This window comes from Amblyomma mixtum, chromosome 2 (assembly GCF_055824585.1).
Source record: "Amblyomma mixtum isolate Tamu chromosome 2, ASM5582458v1, whole genome shotgun sequence".
Lineage (NCBI taxonomy): Eukaryota > Metazoa > Arthropoda > Arachnida > Ixodida > Ixodidae > Amblyomma > Amblyomma mixtum.
Genome location: NC_143013.1, coordinates 309,076,369 through 309,103,705, shown reverse-complemented (window position 1 = coordinate 309,103,705; position 27,337 = coordinate 309,076,369). Strand labels below are relative to the sequence as shown.

The 27,337-nt window shown below is 46.8% G+C and overlaps 3 protein-coding genes across 11 annotated transcripts in view; 2 read left to right on the top strand and 1 right to left on the bottom strand.

The window, feature by feature from the left end:
- Nucleotides 1-3,558, top strand: part of Srrm234 (Serine-arginine repetitive matrix 2/3/4) — a 72,647-nt gene extending 69,089 nt beyond the window's left edge. For all 9 annotated transcript variants that reach the window (XM_089574862.1, XM_089574873.1, XM_089574866.1 and 6 more), the window contains one exon: nucleotides 1,312-3,558. In XM_089574862.1, coding sequence (XP_089430988.1) covers nucleotides 1,312-1,460 — 149 coding nt within the window. In that variant the 3' untranslated portion in view covers nucleotides 1,461-3,558. The remainder of the gene's footprint in view (nucleotides 1-1,311) is intronic.
- Nucleotides 3,004-9,086, bottom strand: geminin (geminin DNA replication inhibitor). The gene is made up of 6 exons (XM_089574877.1): nucleotides 8,819-9,086; nucleotides 8,654-8,752; nucleotides 8,478-8,595; nucleotides 7,077-7,159; nucleotides 6,908-6,997; nucleotides 3,004-3,716 (listed from the first exon to the last, which is right to left on the bottom strand). Exons 1-6 carry the CDS (start codon nucleotides 8,834-8,836, stop codon nucleotides 3,678-3,680), a joined length of 447 nt encoding a protein of 148 aa, XP_089431003.1. The 5' UTR covers nucleotides 8,837-9,086; the 3' UTR covers nucleotides 3,004-3,677.
- A 21-nt stretch (nucleotides 9,087-9,107) lies between these two features.
- On the top strand, nucleotides 9,108-22,511 carry Aldh7A1 (aldehyde dehydrogenase 7 family member A1). Its single transcript, XM_089574874.1, has 8 exons — nucleotides 9,108-9,337; nucleotides 10,185-10,430; nucleotides 11,308-11,586; nucleotides 14,234-14,539; nucleotides 15,736-15,912; nucleotides 19,724-19,930; nucleotides 21,310-21,402; nucleotides 21,738-22,511. The coding sequence occupies exons 1-8, from the start codon at nucleotides 9,161-9,163 to the stop codon at nucleotides 21,855-21,857; spliced, it is 1,605 nt and encodes a 534-aa protein (XP_089431000.1). The 5' UTR covers nucleotides 9,108-9,160; the 3' UTR covers nucleotides 21,858-22,511.
- The last annotated feature ends 4,826 nt before the right edge of the window (nucleotides 22,512-27,337 follow it).

The following is a 27,337-nucleotide window of genomic DNA, read 5'->3' as shown; positions in this document are numbered from 1 at the left end:
CCTATCACACTGTAATTGTTATTGCCAACTGTTTCAAGTTAAGCAGTGACATCGAGTACAAAACAAGGGAAATATAATGAGAACGAATAAAAGTGCATTTAAAACCAGCCATTCTGGTTGATTCATGTGGCACTATCTGTTGGCATTCCTTCGAGTCTTTGAGCACTAAAGACAGCAGTTTGAATCCCCTTTTTAGAAACCATTTTTCTCTCCCCTCTCCCTTTTTATACCATAAATTCAAGCACATAAATCCTTCACTGCTTCACTATCTTCTCTGGGTAAGTGTTACCTTTTAGCTTGCATTCTTTGATACATAGGAATTGAAATTGCTGTTAAAGAAAGCTGCAAGACGAGCCTGGAGGCAACAGTTACAGTTGAGGTGCTGTACTATTGAGAACAGATTGCACAAAAATTAACAGCATGCAAACATTTACAGTTATATCTTGGTGTGTGTTACCTTTTAGGTTGCATTTGGAAATGCTTTAGACAAAATTGCCATTCAAAAAGTAGTCACACAAGCTGGGAGGTGAGACTGGAAGCAGGGGTACTGTTGCCGAGAGATCCGAATTATACACCAAAGACGTGCAGAGTTCCTCGGCACCTTTTGAAAGCTGTTGGGGTTTCCACTAGGCTAAAAAGATTGAGAACCACTGGCATACACCATGCGTTGTTTTCTGGCACTACTTTTGGCTATACTCAACTTTAAATACTTTTGGTTAGACTGCATTCTCGTTAACAAGCTTTCATATTAGTATGTAGAATATAGATATGCCCCTCCCCACATCATTTCCACAACATCATGCACTCTGGCCTGAACTTTGTGCACCTGCTGCTGAATTTGCCACTCGCAAGCCTATGCAGCATTCAGTTGTGCTTTCAATGATCTACAACTCGTTTCCTCTCCAAGAGGTCTAAAGCAGGCTCACCCAGCTGTTGCCAAAAAATGAGATTTTTTTATGTTATTTTGGTTTGGAGTTTTCCTTCCTAGTCTGGTTAAACAGTAGTTCTAAACAAACTTTCTGCTCCCATCAGCCAGCAGAAATGATGCTGTCCTTACAAATTTTACTCGAATTGACAGCTGCTGCCTAGCAAAAATGCTGACTTAGCCTCCATGGATTCAAAAAATTAAATCTCGCTTACGGCAGTGTGTTATGCATAGGTAGTCTTTGAACATGGTGTAAAGCATTGTCCTGTGACGGCCTATAAGTTTGCTGCAGTGCACAGCATATGGGAAAGGTTCTCGGTGCCCAGATGTGCGTGGGTCGGGAAGAGCGCACTCGTTGCCAGGCTCTGAGAGTTGTACGTGTGCAGTGCACGGAAACGACCAGTGCCGTACCGGCGGCCAACACCTCCCAGCCCCAGTTCGTGCAGCGCGGCATCCTGGTCATCGTCATCAACCACGTCAAGTCGCTCCAGCAGTTCGGAGCGCTCATCGGACAACTGTTGATAGAAGGAAATGAGGCTACAATAACTTGCGCTACTCTGTTATGGCAGGCATCAGGCATAGCTTGTGAGAGTCGACATGAATTTTACTGTCAACACTGTCAGAGCCTCTCTTTTTGTTTTCCTGGTTTTGCAGTCTAGTCGGTAAGCATGTCTCGAGTTGCACTGGTAAACAACTTCTATGAGGCGCTTTGCACCAGTCGTGCAACCCGGTTCAAAGTTCAAAAAAAAAAAAAAGCACAGCCAGCAAATACAAGAGAGGTACATGCCAGCACAGATGCAGAGTGGAAAGTCCTGTCAACTGTCCTCAACCAGCTGTGTGTGCATGTACAACACTAACAGTCTCACTGTGTATTATGGGAACTAAAAGAAGATCAACACATGCAAGAAATGTGCGTCATTTAGCAAAACTGCAGGTGGAATGTCACAGATGCATGTGCACGTGAACATGAAGATTGCTAAAAACCTGACAGGGACACCGAACAAAAATGTGAAAGGCAAAACTTGAATGGCAAATAACTGTTCAAGCGCAAGATGGTTCATGAATGCATGCATGCAATAACACTAATAAGTGCTACCAAAATATTCATGTAGAACAGCTGAAAAAACGAGAAGGCCACCATCTGGTTTTCTAGTTCGCTTTAAATTATTTCATGTTAATCGGCCAAATTTGATGACAATAGCGATACGACGTGAAAAAGGCTGGCAATTATTGTACTGGAATAGAATCATTTCCATTTAAATGCAATGGTACACATTTAAAGAACAATGAAGCAAGAAGCCAACCTGTCAGTATTCAGCACATTTCAACTACTTGTTACGCAAGAACCAAAACAACAGTCAAGAGCGGCTATTTCAAGCAAGAACAAGATAAGTTAGCATAGGCACTTTCTTCTCCATATAGTTGACTGCCAGCAGTTGAACCGTTGAGGCGACACATATTGTGGCCAAGCATGTATGGGCACAACCAACTTTGCTCATCAGCTTTTACTTTTGTCTTGGGCACAGCATTCGTGTTCTCTCTCACTGGGCATTGTCGACATTCTCGCATACATTCCTTTCATTTGCGAACTGCACTTTTCTAGAACAGCCAGCAGTCCAAGACAAGACTTCAACAGTGGTATACTGTTCATGGCCTCTATGCCAGAGTGCAGACAGTAATTAAACTTCTAGTGCAAGATAAGCAGGATGACAAATGGTAACAAAGTGAAGACCCATGTGCCCCAAAGTGGAAAACATTCAGTAAAGTAATTGCAATCGCCACCCACCTGAGCGTAGCCGGGTGGGTGGATGCCTATTGCAACTGTTCTATTTAATGGAATGCCATGGACAACGAAAAATTTGACTGGCGTACTCCTACCTGCTTGCCATCATGATTGGCTGTACACACCAACCACTCCAGTGAGGCAGTTGTCCCATTCAAACCCCTAACATGACTTATTTTGTTAATTTCAAGATTAAGAAATATGTCCCTTTTTTGCACCTTATGACTGCATCCAAGCTGATGTTAAACAGCAATTATTCCACGAGAATAACAAATGGAACAAGTACACAGCATAATGAAGATGCACATTCACTTTAATATTGTGTTGAACCAATGATGCTTGGCTTCAGCTACACAAAAATCACAAATTTTGCTAAATGTTTAGACATCAGCCATAAACTGAATGCATGCTGTAAATGGGAAGTGCATTTATTGTGCTGAAAATGCGCACAACAAAGGATGGATGGTTCAGGTTTCATATGGAAAGGTCTTGAACACAGCATGATGGCTTGCAAGCAAGGGAGTGCACACTGCTCACAATGATTTTTTTTTCCTTTCACGCAATTAACTTGGCACACAGTTTTCCCAAGATGGAAATGTACAAGGCAATGTACATAGCACAGTAGAAAGTGGACTTTGTCTTCATACAGCCCAGATGCAGACCCCTCACATTCCGCGACATCTTCCCCATTTTTTACACTTTCTAATCAATTTGGGAACTTCAGTAGGGCTCGAACTATTTATTAGTAACAACATAAAAGCCAATGCATTCAAAACAGCTTTTGACATCGCTGTATAAAAGAAATTCAGAACACTGTCCAGAGATTCGAAATAAATGCACTGAAAAGCTGCCTATGTGCCATGTGTGTTACCTGTTCAATGCTCTCATGCACACAAATGAGTAAAAAAAAACCTAACAATGCATTTTACAATATTTACAAAATGAGGCAAAAGTGGCTGGGTTGATACATCACTCCGCTAGGGATGGCACCGTGTCGCCAGTTAGTTCCTGGAAGGGAAAAGGTAAGACGAACAAATCAGCCACAAGATTCAAAAACATCATAAAGAAAACCTCCGCACATGATGTCAGGGTGCTGACAACATGTGCATCAAAGTCGCCAACCGTTCTGCTTCAAGCAATTACTAGACAATATAAAAGATACTGTAAGCACCCTAAGGGGATCATGCAGATTGTTTTGTGAGGTGCTATGCAAAGAAGACACTATACTGTGCGCAACTCTGCGACCTCCTCACTAAATTTGGTCAGCTTTTACTTTGCCCTGTGTGTGCACTACAAAGCACATACTACTAGTAAGGTACAAGGTGCGAAAACTATGGCCTTGCTGTGCCTCAGTGTCTGTGCCATTCAACTGGCGAGCACCAGGTAACAGGACTGAATCCCAACTATGGCAGCCAAGTTACGATTGAGGCGAAATGCAAAAAAAAAAAAAGACCCCTGTGCACTCTCAGCACATACTAAAGAAGAGCAGGTGGTCAAAGGAATCTGGAGCACTCCACTACAGTGTCTCATTGCCCACGTATGTACAGCTTCGAGATGTAGGCCGTCATATACCATTCCTGGCCTCCAACCAACATTACTGGCAAAGTGCCAGAAGCCATGGAGGTGACAGTAATCATCAGTGGAAATGTTCTCAGCGGATATAGAAGTTCCATGCTTAGTGGTAGCTTTGATGCCATTTTCTGCAGCTTTGCAACGCAAGGGGCAGATAATTCTGGTGATGAATGCAGGATAAGTAGCATTTTAGAGTATGCTACAAGAACCACTTTCATGCAAGTCAGCCACAAAGTTTCTAGGTTTTGGAGGTCAAAAAACAGTGTGGGCAGAGAGAAAAGAGTGGAAGCTAAAACAGTGCGTGCACTTCCGGGTATGCACCATAGGTGCACAGCCCTGTTAGGACTACAATTTCTTTGGACTGCAACTCGGGATCATAGTCACTAAATGCTGCTTTAAGGCACCACTAGGAGGCAATGGAGCCAGTTAGACCCAAGGCATAGAATGCTTCTCAACATGCCAACGTCTTGTACTACAAAGCCTATTTCAAGCACACACGAGTGTCAAGCTGGACCGACAACTATCCTGAAGCATGTGACAGCATTTCACAGCAAGATGGAAGGTGAACTCAGCACTATACCAAGGTGTCATTACGAAACGGAATGGAACAAATATTGACATCGCATATTGGGTGCATAACACAGCCAAGATGCAAGCCTGCCAGTCGCAGCCTCCTTGTCTGACCATCTTCAGGCACTGAAGAGAATTAGTCTCGACAGCATTGATCGTAAAGCCTGCGCGAGAGATTTAGAGATTTTAAAAAAAGAAAGGGCACAATAAAATTGTGCAATACAATAATTTCAGGCATCCTTCATTACAATATCTGTTTGCACGTAAGCAAGGGCCGAAGCTTAGCAGGACTAATAAGATGACTTGCTGAGCACAACACCATGGGAAAGCATGTACCCACAGTATCACCTGGAGTGGTATGCTCTCGGAGTCTCCTTTTGCGACATGTCCACTTTGGTTTGAGCCGCAGTGAAGGCGGCGCGACGACAGCGGATCCGCCTTTCTGCTACGTCATCACGACGTCGCCTCCATTTATTACGCTTTGTCGAACAACGGAGTGCGCTGCAGCATTTCACACGGGCGACGGGCTAGGAAATTGATACTAGACGCCATGGATCCCACTCTCCTTGCCTGGTTTATGAGTTGCGAAGAAGAGTGGCGTGTCCATGGACTTCGCGACCAGTTTGCCTTGGCCGACGAATCTTGTCGGCGGCATTACCGGCTGTCGAAGAGCACAGCACTGTGGCTACCGTCTGCTTAGCCGGACTGCCACTCGCCATGCGAACTTACATTGCACCGTCGTAAACAGACGACGAAGCAGACGTTGCCCGCTGCGACAAGACGGCCTTGGCAGCGTTTGCGATCGCGGCTACATGACCCTTCAGAGCGTTTTAATGCACGGGAGAGCCATGAAACAGTGTCCGCACGAGCCAAAGAGGATTTAAAGAAATGTGACGACTTTTACAAACATGCAACTGAACATTAAACACCTCAGTGTTGTCGTTCACATGTTTCAATCCCCGATGCGGCTGGAAACAGCACTGGACGAGGCCATAAGGCACGTTAGTGCCCACAAACAGTTACCTCACACGCTAAGTAGACAGAAAACGCACATGACAACGTTCACACAAGTGTTATTGAGGAATAATGCCATTTGTTAATCGACAATATGTTTCAGACACCAACATGACAAGCGCCATTTTCTTCACAGCTTAAACCGCAATCGCACTCGTAAAACGAATGATAAATTTAAATAAGTGCGATCAGTCTTGCATTGTAAATACTCATTGACTGTAGTACAAACATTATGCTGCTTGAAATAAAAAATAAACATCTCAGCAATAATTAACAACTACTAATCAAAGATACGAAACTACTGCTGCTAGTGAATCAGCAGTGATAAATTGTCACTTCTCGGAGTGAATGAAAGCACCGCCGACAAAAGTGCCAGGGGCATTTTTCGTTTCTTCGGGCAACTGTATGCACTTTTTTTAGGCCCCGCCCTAATGCGACGTGTCGCAAAAGGAGACATGGGGAGAATACCGCCCCTGTAGGCATCCAGTGACACTGGGGATCGAACCTCGCACCTCCCTCATGCAAGGACGATGCTAAAACCACTAGGCGACCACTGCAGTATGGCTGGGTGGGACCAGCAACGTAGTTAAAAAAAAAGCAGGTAAGTATACTGCTTGTGTACGAGGCAGAGATTGAAGACACATGAAAGGAACACCAGCAACATTAAAATACAGAATAGCAAATAAACACACTTGACATCCCACACTCACAGAAGATGAGGCCATTGGACATGTGAGTGTTGTGCAGTACTAGTAGTGTCAGAATACAACCAAGAAAATTTAATACGAAAACACCGATAGGTTTCAGAATAACTTCTGGTGGATAGCCAAGGAACTTGGAAAAGAACTCCTCGCGGCAGCAGCATTTCGAAACAAAAGAAAGGCTTTTGCTTTAATTCATGCTAAAGGGCAAACTTCTTGACAAATAAAAAAAGGTAAGCTAAACAAGCAGAGTGCATGCATTCAGGAATAATATGCAGTACTAAGTGAAGTGCATGTGTAAAAAATAAAAGGCAAAATTGATGGCTGGCGTATGTGCCTCACCTTTAACAACTCAGCCAGTGGGAGTGCCTGGTCTGCAATGGTCTGGAGGTGCTTGTTTTCGGCAGTCAGCAGTTCCACTTGGACGTGCAACTGCAAGTAAGGACAACAGGTTGTAACACTTCTCAATGCCAGCGGGGCGCTGCACAGAGCACCAACACAGTGCGATTACCTCCTCGTTCTCCTCGAGAGCTTTGTCCAGGGCAATGCGCCTCTGCTCTGCAAGCTGCCGCCAGTACTCTGCTGGAGCCGGCTCTGCAAAAGGAAGTGCAGTAGGCAACAACAAAATGTTTGCTAGCTTGAACAGCTAGCACCCATTACTAGGAAAACGCCTTCCTGCCATCACGTGTGCCAGACCTTCGCTCATACAATGGAAGGTGGTCTACGGCGTCGGAAAAATATACGCCTCCAGCAATTGCAGGGGCACGGCAAGCACGTATACTCCCAGCTAGACCTCCATGGTGCGGGCCTTCGGCCCCTGGTGCACAGCCTTCCAAGGTCGAAGTAAATACCAACTGTTGCGCAAATCAGAGAAAATCTTAAAAAAATTCTCTCGGCTTAACCGCGTGTTTGTTCGGGCTCAAATTTCGCACAGAGGTTGAATTTGGCGGTCAGTTTTGTTTTATGATATATTTAGGTGGGGTACTTGCCTGATTCAGTCAGAATTATCAGGAAATCCCCATGGTATGCGGTGACGGCGAACCAAAACCGAAAGACTTCGCAGCAGTGGTACCCGTGGCGCCATCTCGCAACCATCGGAGAAACGAGCTCTCCACCGAGGAGGGCGGTGGGGAGGAGTTGGACTCGCATAGCCATGCGCATAACAAAGTCACGGCCATGGCCTTCTCTTGATCGCTGTACGCTCGCAATTTCGGTGATGTCTCGCGCTGCTTCGCAGCAGAGAGCACCAAGCAAAGATAATTTGCTCACCAACTTAGCACAGCTGGGTTTCTCCGATGGTTGCGAGATGGCGCCACGGGTACCACTGCTGCGATGTCTTTCAGTTTTGGATCGTCGTCGCCACATACGATGGGGATTTCCAAATAATTCTGACTGAATCAGGCAAGTACCCCACCTAAATGTAGTATAAAACAAAACTGACCACCAAATGCAACCTCTGTGCGAAACTTGAGCCCGAACAAACGCGCGGTTAAGCCGAGAGAATTTTTTTCCGATTTTCTCTGATTTACGCAACACGCGATATAGTATTATCCACGGCAGGACGCTCCGTCATTTGGTTAGGCCATGCGGACGGCAGTGTGCGTCGTGAACAGAGTGCCAACTTTCTGCAAGTGCCACTGCAAGTCCCTAAAAATGCTGCAATGGCAATATAATAGGTGGGCTGCCGCGCGTAGCAAACTTTACTTCAGCATTACTTCAAACATGTAACTTCAATCATTTTCAATAATGAGCGAGCTTCGCAAGCTCTCAGTTGCAAGGCGAGTAATGTCACCATACAGGATAACTTAATACAAAGCTAATGTAATAAGCACATTACTGAGGCAGTACTTACGCCCGGACACCCGTGCACACACCCGTAAATTACTCCGCAACGAGGACAAGTTTCAAGTACCATTGACCATCAAGTCGTGGGCATCGCATGGAGTCTCCAGGGCAGCATCACAGTCGGTCTTCCCAGGCTTTGGCGGAACAGAATTCTCGGGGTCGTCGAAAGAGAGTTTCTTCTGATTCTGAAGAAACACAAATCCGTTATCAAGGTCAAACCTGCAATATGCGCCGTGTATTTACCTTTAAAAAATTGAGACGCATCACGCCGTCAGTGACTGCAAGCCCACACTGTTTTGCCGCGGTTGGCTGCACTTCGCTCAGCGCTTTCCTCTTCATACCCTGCAAAATTATATACAAGAAGGCGACTATTTGGATAAATTCTAAAAGGGTCAACACCGGACGAACCTTGTTTGCCGTCTTCATAATTGCAGCCGCAGAAAACAGCAATGAAAGACAATGCAGACGCCTCGTCAGCACCGCGTTCGTAACTTGCAGAATGGCGCCAGTAGAGCAACGTAGCTATCCCGCGGCTGCCAACTTTTATCAGTTTTTATTCGGCAGAAATAGAAACAAAGTACAGCCGTGAACAGGATTTCAATATTAATCTAATTATTAAATTTTTTGCTGCTAATTTTTTTCTCGTGAGGTTTTTTCCAGGAGTTTTTGATTCGGCGCTAATTTGTGGTCCGGTTCAGGTCCGGCTCGATTCGTTACTTGGGTGTCGGTGTCGGCTTCGGCGTAGGCGTCATGTGGCTGCTGCTAGCTCGGCGTGGTGTCAAATTCGCTACGTCCAAAGTTGTGTACAGGAGGATGTCGTCGTCAGGATTCTTGATCGATGAGGCCGAGTACTCTTTTCTCAAGGACCTCGGTCTTTCAAAGAAGAACCTAGGAGTGTACGACGGACAGTGGCGAGGTAGCGGTCAGGTGAGCGGATGCTCGTATGACCCGGCGTATCCGGAGGTCGCCGCTGATAAGGACACATGTGGCGCCGGTTTGCAGCGTCATTCTGGCTACACGACCGATTCCATCTAAGTCTTAAATGCTGCATTATACCCCCCCCCCTTTACAGTTAAATGTAGAATAATGACTGTCAACTTTTTTTTTATCTTGTTTGTGAAGTCTTTTGACTTTTGTCCAAGCTGGAAGTAGGCTTGCTGCAGGCTTGTTTCGTTCCCGGCAAGTTGTAACTAAAAACAAAACGGGCTTCGTAGTCGAAGCGGAAACCGGTTTCGTTCTGTTGGTTTGGAGGTCCGTTCATGTGCAAGCCCAGATCTAAGGCTTAAACTCCATATATCGAAGCTTCTTGAGCTGATCACGTAAAGTACTGTGGTGGGCACAAGCGGTACCGCGTGTCCCAGCATATTTCGTATATAAGGCCCAATATTTGGTCCCGGGCGTTCCCAAAACAATCTTCTCTCTATGGAGATCTCTCTCCCGCAGCCGTACGTTAGGCAGCTGCATTGAAGCACATTACAAAGTCGAGCTTTAGCCTATGAAGTACTTAAACCGTTTTAAACATACTCCTTCGTGTCTTGAAGGTAGCTTCTTTCTTATGTACACCATAACCAGCCCCTAATTTTCCTACTGTCCTGTATGCAGTTCATTTATAACTTATGCTGCTGAACTGCTTGTAGATGGCAAACTGAGCCATTCCTCTGACTGTCGCCCATTTGTCTTTTTGTCACATGCCAAAACCTGATCACAGTGACTGTTGCTCTTGGCATCTACTCTATGTGAACGACACAGTCAGCAAGGCCTTGTGGCATTGCAGGTCCTGACGTCTTACTGCCCTGCCAATGCCCGGCCCATTGCCGAGGTGGTCCAGGCCACCCCAGCCGACTATGAAGCTGCAATGGCAGCCAGCACAGCAGCCTGGCAGCAGTGGGCAGACCTGCCAGCTCCAAAGAGAGGGGAGATTGTTCGCCAGATGGGCGACGCACTGCGTCGCTACAAGGAGCCCCTTGGCAAGCTTGTCTCCCTTGAGATGGGCAAGATCCTAGCCGAAGGGGAAGGCGAGGTATGTGAAGACAGCAGAAAAGGCAGCTTCAAATGAACCTCACGAGAAGAGGTTGAAGTGACCATAATAGCTGGTTAAAGTGCGTGAAGTAGGTTTTGACCCCAGCCTCATGCACTGCATTCAGGTTGAGTGAAGTGGAAGATATTTGAACCCAGGTCTTGGGCATAGCCTACTTTGCCTGAATGCATGCCACCTTTGTTGTCGCTGTTTGCAGAAGCAAGGGATTCAGCGAGGGTTGGCCCATTAATTCCCATGCATTGAAAATGTCAGATAAAAGTTATGAATTTCCAGGACTTCATCATTATTTGAAGCTGCCACTTGAGAACAGGAATGCAAACTTCTCTTTGCATTTCTGAAGTGGTAACTTCAAAACCATATAACTCAAGTTTTATGATAGGCAGGAAGACAGTTTTACCCTTATTGCATTCCTTTATGTCAAGAATGCACAAAATACATTTCAGCAAGTTTCCTGCAGAAAATTTTCTTTAAAGCTCTTCACGAAAAACTTGCATAACAATTGAATAAGTACTCGAGGAATTGTTTTACACGAAATTAGATGACATATTTAGAATCGGCACATAAAAATACATGTTCCCTGAAGATTTCTTTACTGTGACTGCATTAATAAAAAATTTTTTTTCAAGACGAGGCTCCCCCTTTAAGCTGAGTATGCTTGGTGCGGGCTGAGTGTGGATAGTGTATCTCCCAAGATACACTAGTTCCCAAGATAGCACAGAGTTCAGTGCTCCTTACATGGAATGAACTGCTGCTGTATAAGTACTGATGTGAGACCCTTGGTTGCCTAGCTGTGGCATTGCTTACGAGCGGCATCGCTGAAAAGGCCACTAGCGAACTAGCAGTGCGCTCTCTTTGGCAGGTGCAAGAGTACATAGACGTGTGCGACTACGCTGTGGGTCTGTCGCGCACCATCGAAGGCAAGTGGTTGCCAAGTGAGAGGCCTGGTCACGCACTCTTTGAGGCCTGGAACCCACTGGGCGTGGTTGGAGTCATCACTGCCTTCAACTTTCCTGTGGCCGTCTATGGCTGGAACAGTGCCATCGCGCTTGTCTGCGGGGACACGCTCATCTGGAAGACGGCTAGCACCACTCCACTGTGCGGTGTGGCCGTCACTAAAATCATCTCTCAAGTCCTTGAGGTGAGATTGACCTAGGTTAAGGGAAACTGCAGAGCTCAGTCTGAATGGTAGCTGTCATTTCTTGTCACAGCTGCATTTATTTGCATTTTTCACCTGTTACCGTGAAAGTCTGTGATTGCCACAGTGCACTCAGGTGCCCCTAAAATACCCCATGTAAGCATTGCTTTCAACAGCATTAAAATCTGTTTACATACAACACAGCGGCTATGATTCGACTGAGACAAAAATGCAGGTGACCAGGGTTGCGAGATTATTGTATAGATAGAAGCAGGACCATGTGTAATGGTTTTTCTTGTGTAGCATGTTGTGGTGGCATTAAAAACTAACATTTGCTTGTGTTATCAGTTAGTGGCAAGGGTTGGGCTTATGTTTGAGCACTTCATCATGCCCAACCATAGCAGTCCTGCACTGGGCCGTCCTCGCAGGGTTCTGTCATTTTGCTTCGCATTTAAATCTTCTACCCTTGCATCTCATGCATTTTTTTTTTCCTTTTCTTCTTTATTTGCTGTTTTACTCGCATATCTGTGTGCATAGATAATGTTCATTGTTTGCCGCCTATTAGACTGGAGACTGGTTTCATACATAATTTCAGAACCTTTGTGGGGGCTGGAAGCATTCTTGTGCTGTAAAACTGCATGGAGTAACAAAGTGGTTTGGGTAGGACTTTTTCATTTCCAGTTTCCCTTTAATGCCAAGTGTCAATTTTGTGACGCATTGTTGCACAGAGTGTGCTTACTTATTACTAAATAGAGGTTGCGTACACAGTCTGTTGTCAACATGTTCACAGCAGCCAGCGCTTGCTGATCAAAACGTTTGGCATCTCTGTGAGGAAGCTGTGTGAAGAGAAGGAGGCATGAATTTGAAACTTCGGCCAGCGCTCCACTCCTAGTATCATTTTCTGACAACTTTAACTGGGAAAACTGGAAAACATTTGGAGAAATGTTCCTAAGCCTTCAAGTTGGTCTCTCGCATAACTCTGAGTAGCTGCAAAAAATGGATCAAATGCTCATTACTTAAAATTCATGTTTTCCCAAATTTCAGCTGTGCTAACAATTCTTTTTATTGGTTTTTTAAATGCCGAGTACATTGGCTAGCATAATGTGGTGCTAATTATTTCTTTGATCCCTCCATAATTTAGGCATTGAAGGGTTAAGAGGTGCTTGAAATCTTTAGTTTGGCATTTCTTTTTTTATGATCTGGGCGATATAGATCTTGAGGCATTTCAACATTATTTGTATTAGCTAGGTCGCATCCTGCAAATTTCCATTACTATGCTGTGTTTTATTCTGTGCGACTGGGTCGGGGCTCTCTTGAATCTTTTTAGCTTGTTTCACTGGGGACATGGACATCGTTCAACTTGCACACATTGTAATCATTGGCAGATAGTGTGCAGCGGAGGCACCAGTGGCAATTATCTTCCCCACTCCAAACTGCTATCTCAGCCTTGTTTGAGTGTCTGCGCATTCAGCTTGCTTCAAGTGAGATTCGCAAAGTGCACAGTCAGCACATTTGTGTGAACCTTTTACAGATTGTTTTTTCCGGTACTCTTGTAGTCTTTGTATAACACCCTTGTGCGTGCCCAGGTCTTTTCTTTTTTTTGAAGTACCAGTCTGATGTGTTGCATCGTCAGGCTGGCGGGTTCTCTCTTTATGCTGGCTGACAATGGGTTTATGATTGGAATCTTGCCACCCATAAGGCATGAAATGCAAAGTTCGTCTTAACTTTTAATAATCTGTTTTCAGATGACGCAGTTCCCATGTAAGTATGGCCTAATGCATGACCTTCTCCGAGGGGAGGGGGGAGGGGGGGGGGGTGGAAGTAATGCTAGAGGCCCGTGTATTGTGCAATGTCTGTGGACATCAAAAAACCCCAGGTGGTCGAAATTCTCTGGAGCCCTCCATTACGTCTTCCCTCATAGCACATGTTGGTTTGGGACATTAAACCCCATATACCAAACCAATCTATATAGTGTGAGCGTTTTGCTGCAGTATTTGTCCCCTAGTAACTCATGAAGCAGCTACATTAAGAAAGGAAAGTGCCATTGGCCTGTTAAATACATGTTGTGCTAAAGGCAGGTCGCAGTCGTGCCATTGACTATGCAGCCAGTCTCGAGCATACATTGCTACAGCTGGAAGCAGATGTGAACTGCGGACTGCAGTACTGTCCAGAAAGGGCCCTAAATATCCTCCAACAGCTGTCTCTGGAACAAATTTAGAGCATATCTAGCTTGAGGTCTCTTAACTGTGTAGTTGGTGTAGTCTCTTCTCTGTGCTGTTCATTTAATTTATGCAGCAATGGTATGCTGGTGCCGGCATGCTACTTGTACATGGTTGTTACATGTGTATTAGTGCAAGTTTTGCTACTGTGCATCATAATTTGGCAAAAATCAGCTATTAAATTTGCCCTTGCTATGACCTTGTTTGAATCGGTTCCTTCAGGCAGCCTGGCATTTGATACATTTCTAGCATTATACTTGCTGTGGTCTGCAGCAAAAGCTAGGAATTCACCAAATGCTAGGAATGGAATCTGTACACCACTTGTGTCAAGCAGCCTTTTAGCAGGAGTTCCACAGCTCAAGTGGTTTAAGGTGCACTGTGTGCAGTTCTGTAGTAACACGCCTTCCGCCTTTTTTTTTTTTTTTTTCTAGGCCAACAGCCTGCCCGGCGCCGTGTGTGCTCTGACCGTAGGTGGGCCCCCCATTGGTGACGCGATGGCCCGCGACGACCGCGTGCGCCTGCTCTCGTTCACGGGCAGCACGCAGGTGGGGCGCCAGGTGGCGCTCAAGGTGCAGGAGCGCTTTGGGCGGCCCCTGTTGGAGCTGGGCGGAAACAACGCCATCCTTGTGGATGAGGATGCGGACCTGGACATGCTGGTGCGCGCTGCACTGTTTGCCTGCGTGGGCACTGCAGGCCAGCGCTGCACCACCACCCGCCGCATCATTGCCCACCACAAGGTGGGTGGCCACCGAAATGGGGCACTTGAGTCGCTTGGGTCGCTAAACCTAAACCTAGTCGTAGGATGTGAATAGGGTTTATGCAGTATATATCAAAGCATACTCTTAATTGTACGATTTTTGGTTGGGTTGTGTAGCTTGCTAAAAACTGTCGCAGCAGTAATTTTCGGCCTGCAGTGAGCATGTTGATCTTGGTTTTTATTACTGCTTCTCTCGTTAGTGCTCTTAGTTTTAGTGTGAAAGCGCTACTTAATGCTGTCCCAACCAAGAATCTTCTGTGAAGCCTCGTAGTAACTAGGGTAGGCTCGGAGGAGCGCCTCGCAAGTTGCAGCCAATGTGAGGGTGACTTTAGCCACACTTAGCATAGCAACAGTCCATGCAGAAATAGAGTATTATTTGCCGCGACTGAATGTCAAACCAGCGGAGGTGCAAACAGATCAGCTTCGCTGGCCGCTGCACGGGGCACTATGCTATCACCGCAGCCAATCGCACGTCAGGCTAAACTCTAATCTACTCTCGCTGTGTGCATTGCACATTGTCGTCTTCATCAACTTCGATCTGCGGCGCGAACAGATAAGATCAGCTTAACCTGAGTAATAGTCGGCAGACATGCCAACGACCCAGCAAAGTGAAACCATGAGCCAACCAGTCTAAACACGTATTTTCGCACATCTACTAGGTTTAACTGTGTTAAAACCTACTACTTTTTTCATCATGTATTTGTAGTTTGACTAATATTTCGCAACCACTGGTTGAGAAGACTTCTGCCCTCAGTGTTGTACTGAGTAGTGGCTGTTCTTGCATCTGTAATTAGCCGTTTCCACTATAGGGCAGGGACTGCATGTGAGCAGTGAGAGGTTTAGCTAGAGAATGTAAAAACAGCACAAAAACAAGACAATGTAGTGGAAGAGTCGGCCCACTGTCTCGTCCCCTTGCTTGTCTTGTTCTCGCACTGTTTTTACCTTCTCTAGTAGATATGTATGCACAAACTGGCCCAAGCAACTTCCATCTTGATACAAATTTGGCTGGAGGTGCCCTGGACAGTGACCAGGCAGCTCTCATTTTGCTGACTGGGTAATTTTTTTGTTTTCAAACAAGCCTTTTTTCTGAACTTTGTTGAGTCTTTCACTTCAGAACATGATGCCCATGTCACCAGCTCCTGACAACTGTGCCTTCACATGTCGTGTTGTCTGCAGGTGTATGACCAGGTGCTTGCAAGGCTCAAGAATGCGTACAGCCAGGTTCGGCTGGGCGACCCTCTGAACTCCTCAACTCTCTGCGGACCCTTGCACACAGAGCGCGCTGTGGAGGAATTTCTTGAAGCTGTTGCCGAGGCAACGAAGTCTGGTGGAACCATCGAGTGCGGTGGCAAGGTAGGCGAAATGGAATACGGAAGTGGTGCTCCACGTTTTTGCATGGCACACGCATATTTCATGGAGATGTTGATTGATTTATATATGGGGAGCGAGGCATTTGGAACAGGTGCCTTCTGTTGGAAGCTGTTTTGACATCTTGCTTTCCTGGGTGTCAGGGTTCTGTAGGATTTGTTCAGATTAGCTGCAGGGACTGCTCATTTTCACCACTTGTTAAAAGTTTGGAGTGTTCTTTGGCAACTGGTTTTGTCAAAGTAGTGGAAGTAGACTATCGACTTTGCTATCCTTTTGTTTGTTTCATTTCCTCTTTGCTGTACTTAACTCTTTCCCTACTGTGCCCATTGAGCATCGTTAGCCTGCTAACGATCATTTCATGCCCCGATTTCAGAACCTTCTGCGTTGCTAATGACCGCGCTGCAGATGTAGTTTGTAGGCCAGGAACCAAAGTTTTGTTTCCGATATAGTTTTCTTTTGTCCCGCGAGGGGGCACTTTCTAACGCGCTGCGAAGAATTGAAGACACGGACCTGCACTCATTGCCCGCCATGTTGCCCCGCAGATGACGCCTTCGCCGCTCGACTTCAGAGCCTTCCGCGTTGCTTACAGGCACAATGCGCATCTGGCTTGTAGCCGGAGAACTGAAGTTTTGTTTCCGATAGATTTTTTTTTGCCGCTGCAAAATGGCATTTTTTGAACGCACTCCGAAGATGCGGTACCATCAAAGTCGCTTGGCAGCCTCCGCATGTGCGGCACGCGCTCTAAGACAGCAAATCTCAGGACTCCGTTTCGTCTGCGAGTGATTTAATCGACGACCTGTGCAACAACGAGCCTGAAAATGGTGCAAGGTGCGGAAGATGATTCAGTTTTCACATTGGTGATGATGGAAACCGCACTCCGATGCGCAACTATAGGGTTTCCAGTTATTGTTTTGTAGCAACAATACTGTTCAAGATAGAAATGATTTTTTTTTTTGCAGAGTGGCCAATAGAGTAACAAACATTTTGCATATTTCAGGAAATTTTTAACATTTTTTTCTTTTTAAATACAAGCATGTTTTTGCAAGTTTTGTTGAATTTTTTTCTAAAATCTCGTTTTTAGCACAAAATTTTCTGTTGCAACATGGAATTTGCTGTTTAAACGTATATGAATAAAAAGCACCTTTATTAAGCTCTGTTTTTGGGTATTGCAATCAATATTGAATGCAATAGTTTTTACAGAATAAAAAATGTACTGAAACCTTCAGAAAATGGTCATTTTCCCCATGGTACGGAAAGAGTTAAGGGTTGCTATTTGTAGGCTGTTTGTCCGAAATCAGTTATGCCTGTTTTTGTGGAGGCTACTAGTATTATTGAAACTTTGTTAGTGAATGTGAACTGCAGCCTAATGTCTATTCTTCTATGCAGCCTGCGCTTTTATACAGTAAAACCCCGTTAATACGTAGTTGGCGGGAACGCGGGAATAGTACGCACTATCCGGTAGTACACCTTAACCAACTAATAAAAATTTGCCATTATTCACGCCCCAAAAGAGAAGAAATTCAGGCACAGTAAATATCCAACAAATACACGTACGTACGTGCACTTTATTCTTGTGCCGCCGACCAGAAATCGGTCATCTTCAGTTGCCGCCGTGGCGGCCGTGCGGCGACAACAGCAGTCTCAAAATTGGAGAGACTGGGGGCAAGCTTTTCCATGAGGCCCCTCTTCTCGGCGAACGCCCTCATTACCGCCAATGCTTGCGAAGCTTCCGCTACAGTGGGGCTAAAATCTTCGGTTGGCAATTCGTCGCCGCTGTCCTCATTCTCAGCGTCTTCCTCACCGCCTTGGGGTGATGCAACTGCGGCGACAATCTCGCTGTCCGACCAGCCTGGAGTGGTTGCAACGTCGCTGTCGACCTCACAGAACATTTCGAAGTTCACAGCCTCCGCACCACCCTGTCGTTCCAACACCTCCGTTAGTAGGGTGTCGCAGTCATCGGCGGGATCGCAGACTTCGGAATCGCTTGCGCTTACTATGAATTTTGCGCGCGCGAAGCAGTTCTGTATTGTTACAGGATCAACCTGCTGCCACGAGAACGCTAGGAGGTGCACCGCACCTAGCAGATAAATTAAGTACGTCTTCCCGCTTTCCATCGCCAGGAGCATTCTGCGTAGGAGGTTCTTCCTGTAGTGGTGCTTGGCCGAACGAATGATGCCTTGGTCGAGAGGCTACGCAAGTGCCGTGGTGTTGGGTGGCAAGAAGAAGAGCTTGATTGCGCCCAAGTTTGTTAACTCCGAATGGCAGGACGCGTTGTCAAGCACGAGCAGGATTTTTCTTTTTTCTGCCATGAAACGCCGATCCAAAAGCCGGATGTACTCTTCAAAAAGCTTGGCAGTCATCCAGGCTTTCTGGTTGCTCCTGTAAATAACGCCCGAGGGCAATCGACCGCCTTTGAAGCACCTTGGATTGGCGTATCTTCCAATGACGAGGAGTGGCAGCTTCTGGCTCCCGGTCATGTTGACCGCAAAAGCAACTGATACTCTTTCTTTTGAAAGCTTGCCACCGGTGCAGTGTTCCCCCTTGAACGCCAGCGTCCTGTTGGGCAGAAGTCGGTAAAAAAGCGCCGACTCGTCAAAGTTGAAAACGTCTTCTGCAGCGTAGCTGGTCAGCTCTTGTTGAAGTAACCCATTCTGCCATTCTTCGGCACCCTCTTTGCCCGCGTGTGCTGCCTCTCCGCACACCACCCTCGAACTTATGCTGTAGCGTGCTTTAAAACGGGCCAACCAACCGTTACTGCACGAAAAGTCTTTGCAGTTGAGCTGGGCCGCAAACACTTCCGCTTTTTCGGCGAGGAGAGGTCCGGTGACAGGCAGGTTTTCTGACCTTGCTTTTTTCAACCACAGCACTAAAGCTTCTTCCACTTCCGGAAAAGCTGATCCCCTCAAGCGGCACCTCTTCATATTCGATAGGGCCCCGCTTTTCAACTTCTCCCGAGCATTCCAAATGCCGCAGACCGTTGTTAACGGCAAGTCCCACGCACGCGCTTGTGCACTTTTCGTAGTTCCATTTTCAATTGAACGAATAATGTCCAACTTCTCCTTAACTGTTAGCACGCGATACTTCGGTCGCGTAGGCTTCGGCATGGTGCCCACCGTTCGCGTGCACACGGAACAAAGACGCGCTTCGCCTAACTGCAACACATCCACAACACGTCACGCGCGCAGCGAGGTTTCCTCGAGGTGTAGCGAGATCACATGACATGGGTAGAGTGGGGGGGTGACGGTGATGGTTACTGCGATAGGGCTGGCGACGATGCATTCGCGCGCAAGAGCGCAGAAGCGGCCGACGCTTCTCGGGCTCCCCATTGACATGGACATCGCCGCGCTCGTCGGGACATGGCCGAAATGGCCGCAGTGTTGAATCGCCAGCGGTTTGCACGTTGACAATGCTCTTTGGAAAGGCGGAAAACGTTTTGCGTAATAGCATGGCACCAGCCAAACCGCGACGGCAAGTACGCATTAAGCGGTAGGCAGTTCATGGGCTACTATGTTTTAAGCGGTCAGCCAATACATTGGTTTCAATGGTGGCTACGCCGGGGATTTCACACAACTACATTTTAACCGCAACTACTTGGTAAGCGGGTACGTATTAATGAGGTTTTACTGTATAGTGAAATGTTGTATGTGTGTCGCCGCACAGTTGCATGCTTTGGTGGGGCATGGCTTTTTTGTGCTTGTTTTCCTATGTGACATAATGCACACAATGGCCTGTTTTCTTTTCTTTTCTGCCTTGTGCCATCTGGTAGTTCATGCTGAACTTCCGTTTTCATGTGCAGCGGGTGAAAGGCGACGGGTACTTCGTGGAGCCCACAATTGTGACAGGTCTGCCACACAACGCACCAGTCGTGCACAGGGAGACATTTGCACCCATCGTGTACCTGCTCAAGTGTGACAGCCTGGACCAGGCCATCGCGTGGAACAATGAGGTGGAGCAGGGTCTCTCTAGCAGCCTCTTCACCAACAGCCTGGGCAACGTGTTCAAGGTCAGGCTGCTGCTTGCATGGGGCTTCTCATTTTATCCTCCAAGTGGGGCAGGGAGGGCTGTCATTGAGCTCAGTCCATCTGGTTCTCCCTTCGCCACCTAAATTGACAAATTCAGTGGACTGTCGCGTATTCAAGCTCTTCATTCGAACCGTCTATAATTAAACTGGTAATTTTGTCCATTAGTATCAGGGATATTAAAAAAACTCCCTTTAATTTGAACATGTGCAAAATTGAAACAAAATTTTCAATCTCCTTTGCGGTGGAATTATTGGGTCTACTTTATTTGCTGTAACGTCCTTATCTTGACTGCAAAAGCATGTACAGTCAAGTCCACTCATAACAATACTGGTTATAACAATATATTGGATATAACAATGGTCAGTCATGGCACCATCAGCTTTGCCATGTGTTCTATGGTAAAATAAACTGCTTATAGCAATGCTGTCAAGGCACATTATTGGTTATAACAATTAAATCTGGTAATTGAGTGTCAACCATTATAGAAAAAAAAACAAGGAAATGCTACAACCACACCGTCAAAACCATGCTTACAACACAAAAGCGTGCACGTGTGGGGCCGACCAATGGACTAAGCTGGCGCAGCAACGCCACGATAGCAAAAGAGGCAGGCGTCATCACGTCAGGAGAGCTGCTGCATTGCTGCATTGGCTACGCACACCCCAAATCAGTCTGTGCAGTGCGCGTGCATGCAGCCAGCGCCGGTTTTTTTCTCTTGTCAGCTGTCACCGCAGCCTTAGTTCTGCATGCTTCTTGAATTTCCCATAAGAATGATTCCTGTGACGTGGAGGTGCGCGAAGCTCCTGGTGGCGCAGTGATGGCGGTGCTTTGGTCATCAGTGAACATTGTTCCGGTTTCCTGAAGTTCGAATTAACAAGCTTTTACACGCATTAGAACAATCAAATCCCTCCAGGTCCTTCCTGTCAATAAATTCTCTAAAGTTTGTCATCTTTCATTTTTTTTCAGCACAACCCTGTTACAACAATTATTGGTTATAACAATGGTATTTCCATGACACTTGAATATTGTTATAAGTGGGTTTGACTCTATTGTATGTTGAGCACTACTTTGAAAGTTGCCCTGTGTTTCCTAATGGCACAAATGTTGCAACTGAGAGGCTTGTAACAAAGCTGCTTATAAAGTTTTTGAGGCCACTGGCCTTGTAGATCAGGGGTGGAAAGTGCAGCTTTCTGAGACACAGGTGGAACAACTGTCATATTTTGTGAGGCTAATCCTGCCTGCATTATAACTTTACCTTCACCAAATGGGATCATCATCATTGCATTATCATTGAATTGGTCAGTATTATTGCACCATCATTGCAGATGTTTCTTTACCTTTTGTTGCTGTTCTCTCACAGTGGCTGGGACCCAAGGGCTCAGACTGTGGCATTGTGAATGTGAACATTCCAACAAGCGGAGCGGAAATCGGTGGTGCTTTTGGTGGAGAAAAGGTGAGAGATGCCATTGTGGTCTACACTTGCCTTGCATCATATAATGCACAAGAATAGAAGAGTAGAGCGAGTCGGTAACGGTGATCCATGGTATGTGAGGTAACTCAAAATGAGACAAGGGACAGAGAAGGATACACACAACACAGTCGCTACACCCGGTTGACGTCCTCAGGAAGGGTGACTCCTTCGGGGACACATACGCTGTTGCCTTTTCTCGATCCCTTAGGTGGGCAGAGGGACCGAAGTTTCTTGATGCTGTCTGAGTTTAGTTTCAGTGCAACACTCTGTTGATGCTGCGCATATGTGCATTGCTAATGCTGTGCCACCATATGCAGCACACGGGCGGTGGCCGGGAGTCGGGAAGCGACTCGTGGAAGCAGTACATGCGCCGATCCACGTGCACCATCAACTACACAAAGGAGCTGCCCCTGGCACAGGGCATCAAGTTCCAGTGAGGGGCTGCGATCAGTGCAGCCTTGGAGGTCTGCTGGCTTGGGCTGCTTGGCTGCATGGCATTCCACTCTCTGGAGCACTGCCAGAGCGGACTTCCTTCATCATGGGGCGGGGGTGGGGAAGTTATATAGTAGTACTATTCGTTCTGGCCACTGTCCTAATGGCCAACTTCTTTTTGTTCCTTGGGCCTTTGGGGGAAAACCTCCTGGTATCAATTTGACACTGTGTGCAATGGGACGAAATGCTGTAAGCAAATATCTTAGGCTTTTTGATACTCTATCTTTTGTTTTAGGTGCTGCATTCCGTGAGATTTTCTTTTTGGGAGCACTTCACTTTTCAAGAAAGGGTGTATTACCCCACACTTTGTTATATACTAAACAAGAACACTGCATATTTTTGTAATCGCTTTTTTCAGGAACTTGCATAGTATTTTTGTACCTCTTTACAGTGCAAGCAGTTAGCGTAAAGTTTTGCTAACTTTTGTTGACCAGTGGTGGTGTGCACCAGGAATTGTGTACTGTATTGTTCGCAGTGCCATTTTTTGACATGCGTATTGCATCTGCAGTTTACACCGATGCAAGTCTATTGTTAGAGGCCGACATCTGACCAAGGTTGTCTTCCATCAGTCATGAATAAACTTTTCTGTATAAAGGCAAGCTTTGTTTCAGATATGCATTTACTTAACTGCCGTGGACATTTTTGTGTGGCTAGTGCTGGTGCCTCAACATTCTGACAGTTGTAAAAATATGCCACCTACTGCATTCTGTGCTGGTCGGCCTTAGCTCAGTAGCCTGTTTGGAAAGGAAAATCTCTGCTTTAAAAGTAATTTTGATGTGCAATTACATTTTGTATGAATGCCTTTCTACTGGCAGCAATTGACAGCCACATTTGAGTGTAATTTATTAGCTCTTTACAGTTAAGCGGTGCCATTGTAGAAGGTGGCAGCGCCAGCCGGCCTCTTGCACGGTTGCTGTGTGTTAATATTGCAGGGGAAATTTGGCTTCTTTTAGAGGGACACTGAGGAGAAATTGAAGTTGGCTTGTATCGATAAATTACCAGCTCCTGATTACTAAAGCGCCCCTCATACTGACAACAAAGCTCTTGTAACACAGAAAAGAGCAAGAACCAAAATACAGGTATCGCCGCCACAGGCCAAACTAACAAGTACAAGCGTGATGACGTCATAGGCCAGGACAGTGTTGCTAGAACCAATGGTTCTTACTGGAACACGAGAAGCCACGAATCACTGAGGCTGACAAATGAAGGTTGCACGGTTGAATACTGAAGTAGGTTTTGTTTTGAAACCAATAGTGCGCTTTCATCACACAAGGAAAACCGACAAAAGACAACCTGAATGTTGTAAGCGAAGAAAATCAATACTTAGCGGCACCACAGGCGGCCAGATGAGTTTCGGTATATCATAGCGCTTCGCGTCTATGCGCTCTGCATGCCCGCATGGTTTCGTTCTTAACGCGCCTCCATTTACAAGTGCGGAACAGCAGAGGAACTCGAAGTGCTGCTCGAAATGCTAGTTAACTTTTGAAGGAGCCTGTTAAGGTTGGTCAGATGATTGCCACGGTCGATGAAAAACTATGATGGCACGATTTTCGGTGATCGTACAAGGCAGTTTGCAGTGCAAAAGAGCACCTTGAGTCTTCGTACGCTCGCCCGGCGAAACGTTCCCGGTTGTGCCAGTCAACTTCCAACTACTTGACGCTCTGTGGGGCTGAGGTCGCTGAAGTGCAGGTTATTCGACACTTTTAGCATACCGTGTACCGTGTTCCCGTTACCGGCACCTGAGTTCCGGGAGCCCGCGCGCAGCCAATGCATGCGCAAATCTCCTTGACGTCGCCAGATGGCGCCACGTACCCGGAAGCTACGCGCGCGCCTGCAGCATCGGGACCAATCAACGCCTGCTCACCGGCGGTAGGCGGGCTCCCGGTACTCCGCTAGCGGTAACAAGGTACACGGTACGCTTAAGGTGTCTATTTGCGAGAACTTCGTTGACGACTTCGAGAACGGGATCCATCGTAACGCTGGCAAAACGCCGGTGCAAACGTAAACGAAGCGACGGTAGCGACGGCCGTAATAGCCGATAGATGCCTTCAACGTGCGGCCGGTGGTAGCTTTCATTTCGGCTGCTGCCAGGACGCACCGCTAGCGGTCAGAAATCACGGAGTCTGCGTTACGTCATGTGCACGTCATGTTTCACGTCACTTAATCCTGTGTCGTCATAAGAGAGTCCCGAGTTTGAATCAAAGCGGCAGGAAAAACTTTTTCAACTTCGAATCCAAGTGTCTTAAAAATAAATGTATCTTTCGCGGCCGGCCAAGTGGCAACAAAGCCATGAAATGCCGAACTATCGGATTTTGGTTTTAAAAAAATGTTAATAGAGCTTTCCTCACTGTCCCTTTAACTTCTGCTAGAATCTGTTCTAGAGCGTTTGTCGAGGTGAGGGTCACCGTTGTTGTACCATTCTTAATCGAAAACGATCTCCACCTACTACGTGTCATTGCACTGCTGGGCGTGCACCACAGGGTACATGTTTGGGTGTGGACTCTTTATTACGTGTTGCCTGTGGTCGTATGGTTCGTATGGGCCTGGAAACGGGCGCACTCATGCGGGCAAGGTTTTGGTACACATGGTAACCGCGTGGCCAGTAACCGCGACTGGGTAAAGCCTGGATTGCCAAAGGCATGGAAACCAACTGTACCTGAATAATATTGAGCGATTATTCTGTTTACAGTGTACTAGTAACATGATTAGACCTCTTATAAGTTGCGGCTAGTTACAAAACTGCTAGTTCATGCATGGCCTGGCGACACTAACAATGCGCAGCCAGTATGCCAGAGAGAATGTTGGGGCGAACAAAAGGAATGAAAAATATGCCCCTGCCTGCACCCACTCCCATCCCAATTCCCACAACCCCTTCCGAACAACCCTCCTCAACCCATGTCCTATTCCCATCCCTTCCTGCTACCTCCCAGGGGAGACAAAGGCCCGGGTCCGCTCCCCTGGCTGTGGTGTTGGCAGTGTAGAACAACTCTATTTTCCCATTTTCCGCCAGCTGGCGAGCCAAACTTTGTCCCGCGGAACCAATTCGTGTACGTGTTGTTGTCGCCATCGGAAATCTCAGCTGCGTCCGTTAATGAAGACTAACATAGCGCATGCTGCCAGTGCGCACGTGCAGATTGCCTTGAGGGGCCAGATGGCGCCACATGCCTGCAAACATGCCCGCAGACACACCAGCAGGGTGTCTGTGCGCACACGCTGGTGTGCGGTAGGGGTAAGCGGTGAGCGCTACGCTAAATGTCTAGACTCATTTTACATAAAGCGCCCCGCCACTGCGCACGAGCTTATTGGTCCCGACGCAGCAGTCGTGCGCGCTCTTGACCGGGATGTGTCGCCCTCGGGGCAATCTGCGTATACACAGAGGCGGCTCGCGGTGCGCACTATGCGAAAAGTATCTTTCAGTAAAGGCATTTAGCATAGTGCGCAGCTGACTGGCCTGCGCACGGTAGCGGTGGTGGTACGCAAGCTAAAAGTCTATATGCATGATTTGAAACGTGGGGCAGCCCACAGGACTGCAGTTTTCAGAAGGAACGCTTCAATCCACCCTGCTCCCTCTCTCCGCGGTTTTAAAGAGCACAACTGCGAAGACAACGCGCAAGCGCTCGTTTTTACTTCGGTCGTCATGGCAGTCTGCTTACGCTGGTTGTCCGCATAGAGCTTCTCAAAATTATCTAGAGGGAAGAGAGGCGCTGCTGTCTATGCTACTTTCTTGCAGAGAGGTTCATACACAAGGTACGCCGGGACGATCAAAATTAGGGAAGAAGCCAAGATAAGGTTTCGTATTTGGCTTGGCTAGTGTTGGGCCGAAAACGTAGATTTATCGCGGGATCATGGCTGCGCTGTTATACAATAGCTAGATCTAGCCACCGTAGCCACATGCTCTCCGCGTTGTAAGTGATAAAATTTGCCTTATTTTTTTATTTAGAGTGACGATTCTCCCACTTCTAGGCTTGAGAGGAGAGCCGGTTTGTTTACAATAATGGTTCCTGTCCCGAGAACCAGATGGCGCCACTATAGGCTGAGTCTATTTTTGCGTCTCTGCTAGCAGCAGCTGCCGGTGGCTCGGCGCGCAGGGTGAAACCGAGTGGGGGTGGAGTGGAGAGGGGAGATAGCATACGCTGAACTAAAAAGTGAGGATGCGCCCTCCAATAAACAATGGCTTTAGAGTAAGCTTACAAATCTTTTTTTTTTTGTATTTGTCGGCAGCGGTTTGGCGGCAGCCGCCCGTTTTCCGCCTCTTGTGGTGCGGCGGTGCGTCCGCGTTCCGCCGCGCCGCTCAAAATCCGCAGCGCAAGTTCGCTCCATCCACAGCTGCGGATTTACAAAATCGGGAGAGATATTAGAATAAGTCCACGGGCTTGGCTGCGACCGCGTTTGCAGCGGCCTCCACGAAGACAGCAGCGAGAACACGATGGCCAGCTCTCACGAATGGTGCCGGCCAGAGTTTTTTTTTAAAGGGTCAGTCTACTGAATTTTATCGACCATATTTTCTTTGCGGCAACCGATAGCTCTTTTCTCAAATTACCGTTTAGCCAGTTGTGGTGCCAAGGAGTGCGGTAGAACATTTTAAAATAGAATTTATTAATGTGGGAACACATGTGTATGAGATGGTAGTCTCATCTGGCAACCATCTGGATTTCCGCCGCGCGGCGACAAACATGGCGGCGCCCGTCGAAGCCGGACTACAGCCGGACCTCTCGCTTCGGACTGAATTCTCGTTGTTGCTGCCTTTTTCAGTGCGTTCACTGGCCATAAATGGGGCGCCTGTCTTTCGCTTCGTCTTATCTCGCCTATAAGAAAACATATAAGAGATAAATTTGCTTTATTTTAATAATTAGAGTGACGATTCTGCCGCTCCTAGGCTTAAGTGGAGAGTCGGTTTGTTTACGGCAATGGTTCCCGTCCTGACGACCAGATGGCGTCACTATAGGCTGAGTTTATTTTTGCGTCTCTGCTAGCATACGCTGAACTAAAAGTGGGAATGTGCCTGCGTTTTGCGTATGTGTAACTATAAATATTCATGTGATTTACAGAAAAAGCGAGCGGTACGCCTTCTACAGTTTACTAGAACAAAACGTGCGTTTCTCTGACATTGGGGCATACAAATGGTACGTAGTATATTCACTTATGCTTCTACAAAAAAAGACTACCATTTTCTTGAACAAAATGAACGTTTGGGGTCGCCACCATGCTTTTTTAAGCGACTTTTAACGCCGAAATAAAATATAAATTCCTGCCTAAACCGGGCGCAGACCCCTCGTTATTGATGTTATAGGGTGCCAACTATTAGAATATGCCATTATTTATACACTCATCTCGGTGAGTAGACTGACCCTTTAAAAACTGGCTGTCTCTACAGAGGGACCACATCATGCGAGCGTCGTCTGGACATGCGTACATGCGGAGCTCT

Bases quoted from the DNA above. Each gene is read 5' to 3' on its own strand.
- geminin (XM_089574877.1), bottom strand. The intron at 8,596-8,653 runs GTAAATACACGG...GTGTTTCTTCAG, and splicing joins TGCGTCTCAATTTTTTAAAG to AATCAGAAGAAACTCTCTTT. The intron at 7,160-8,477 runs GTACTTGAAACT...TTCCTTTTGCAG, and splicing joins CCACGACTTGATGGTCAATG to AGCCGGCTCCAGCAGAGTAC.
- Aldh7A1 (XM_089574874.1), top strand. From the start codon at position 9,161: ATGTGGCTGCTGCTAGCTCGGCGTGGTGTCAAATTCGCTACGTCCAAA. The intron at 10,431-11,307 runs GTATGTGAAGAC...TCTCTTTGGCAG, and splicing joins TAGCCGAAGGGGAAGGCGAG to GTGCAAGAGTACATAGACGT. The intron at 11,587-14,233 runs GTGAGATTGACC...TTTTTTTTCTAG, and splicing joins TCATCTCTCAAGTCCTTGAG to GCCAACAGCCTGCCCGGCGC.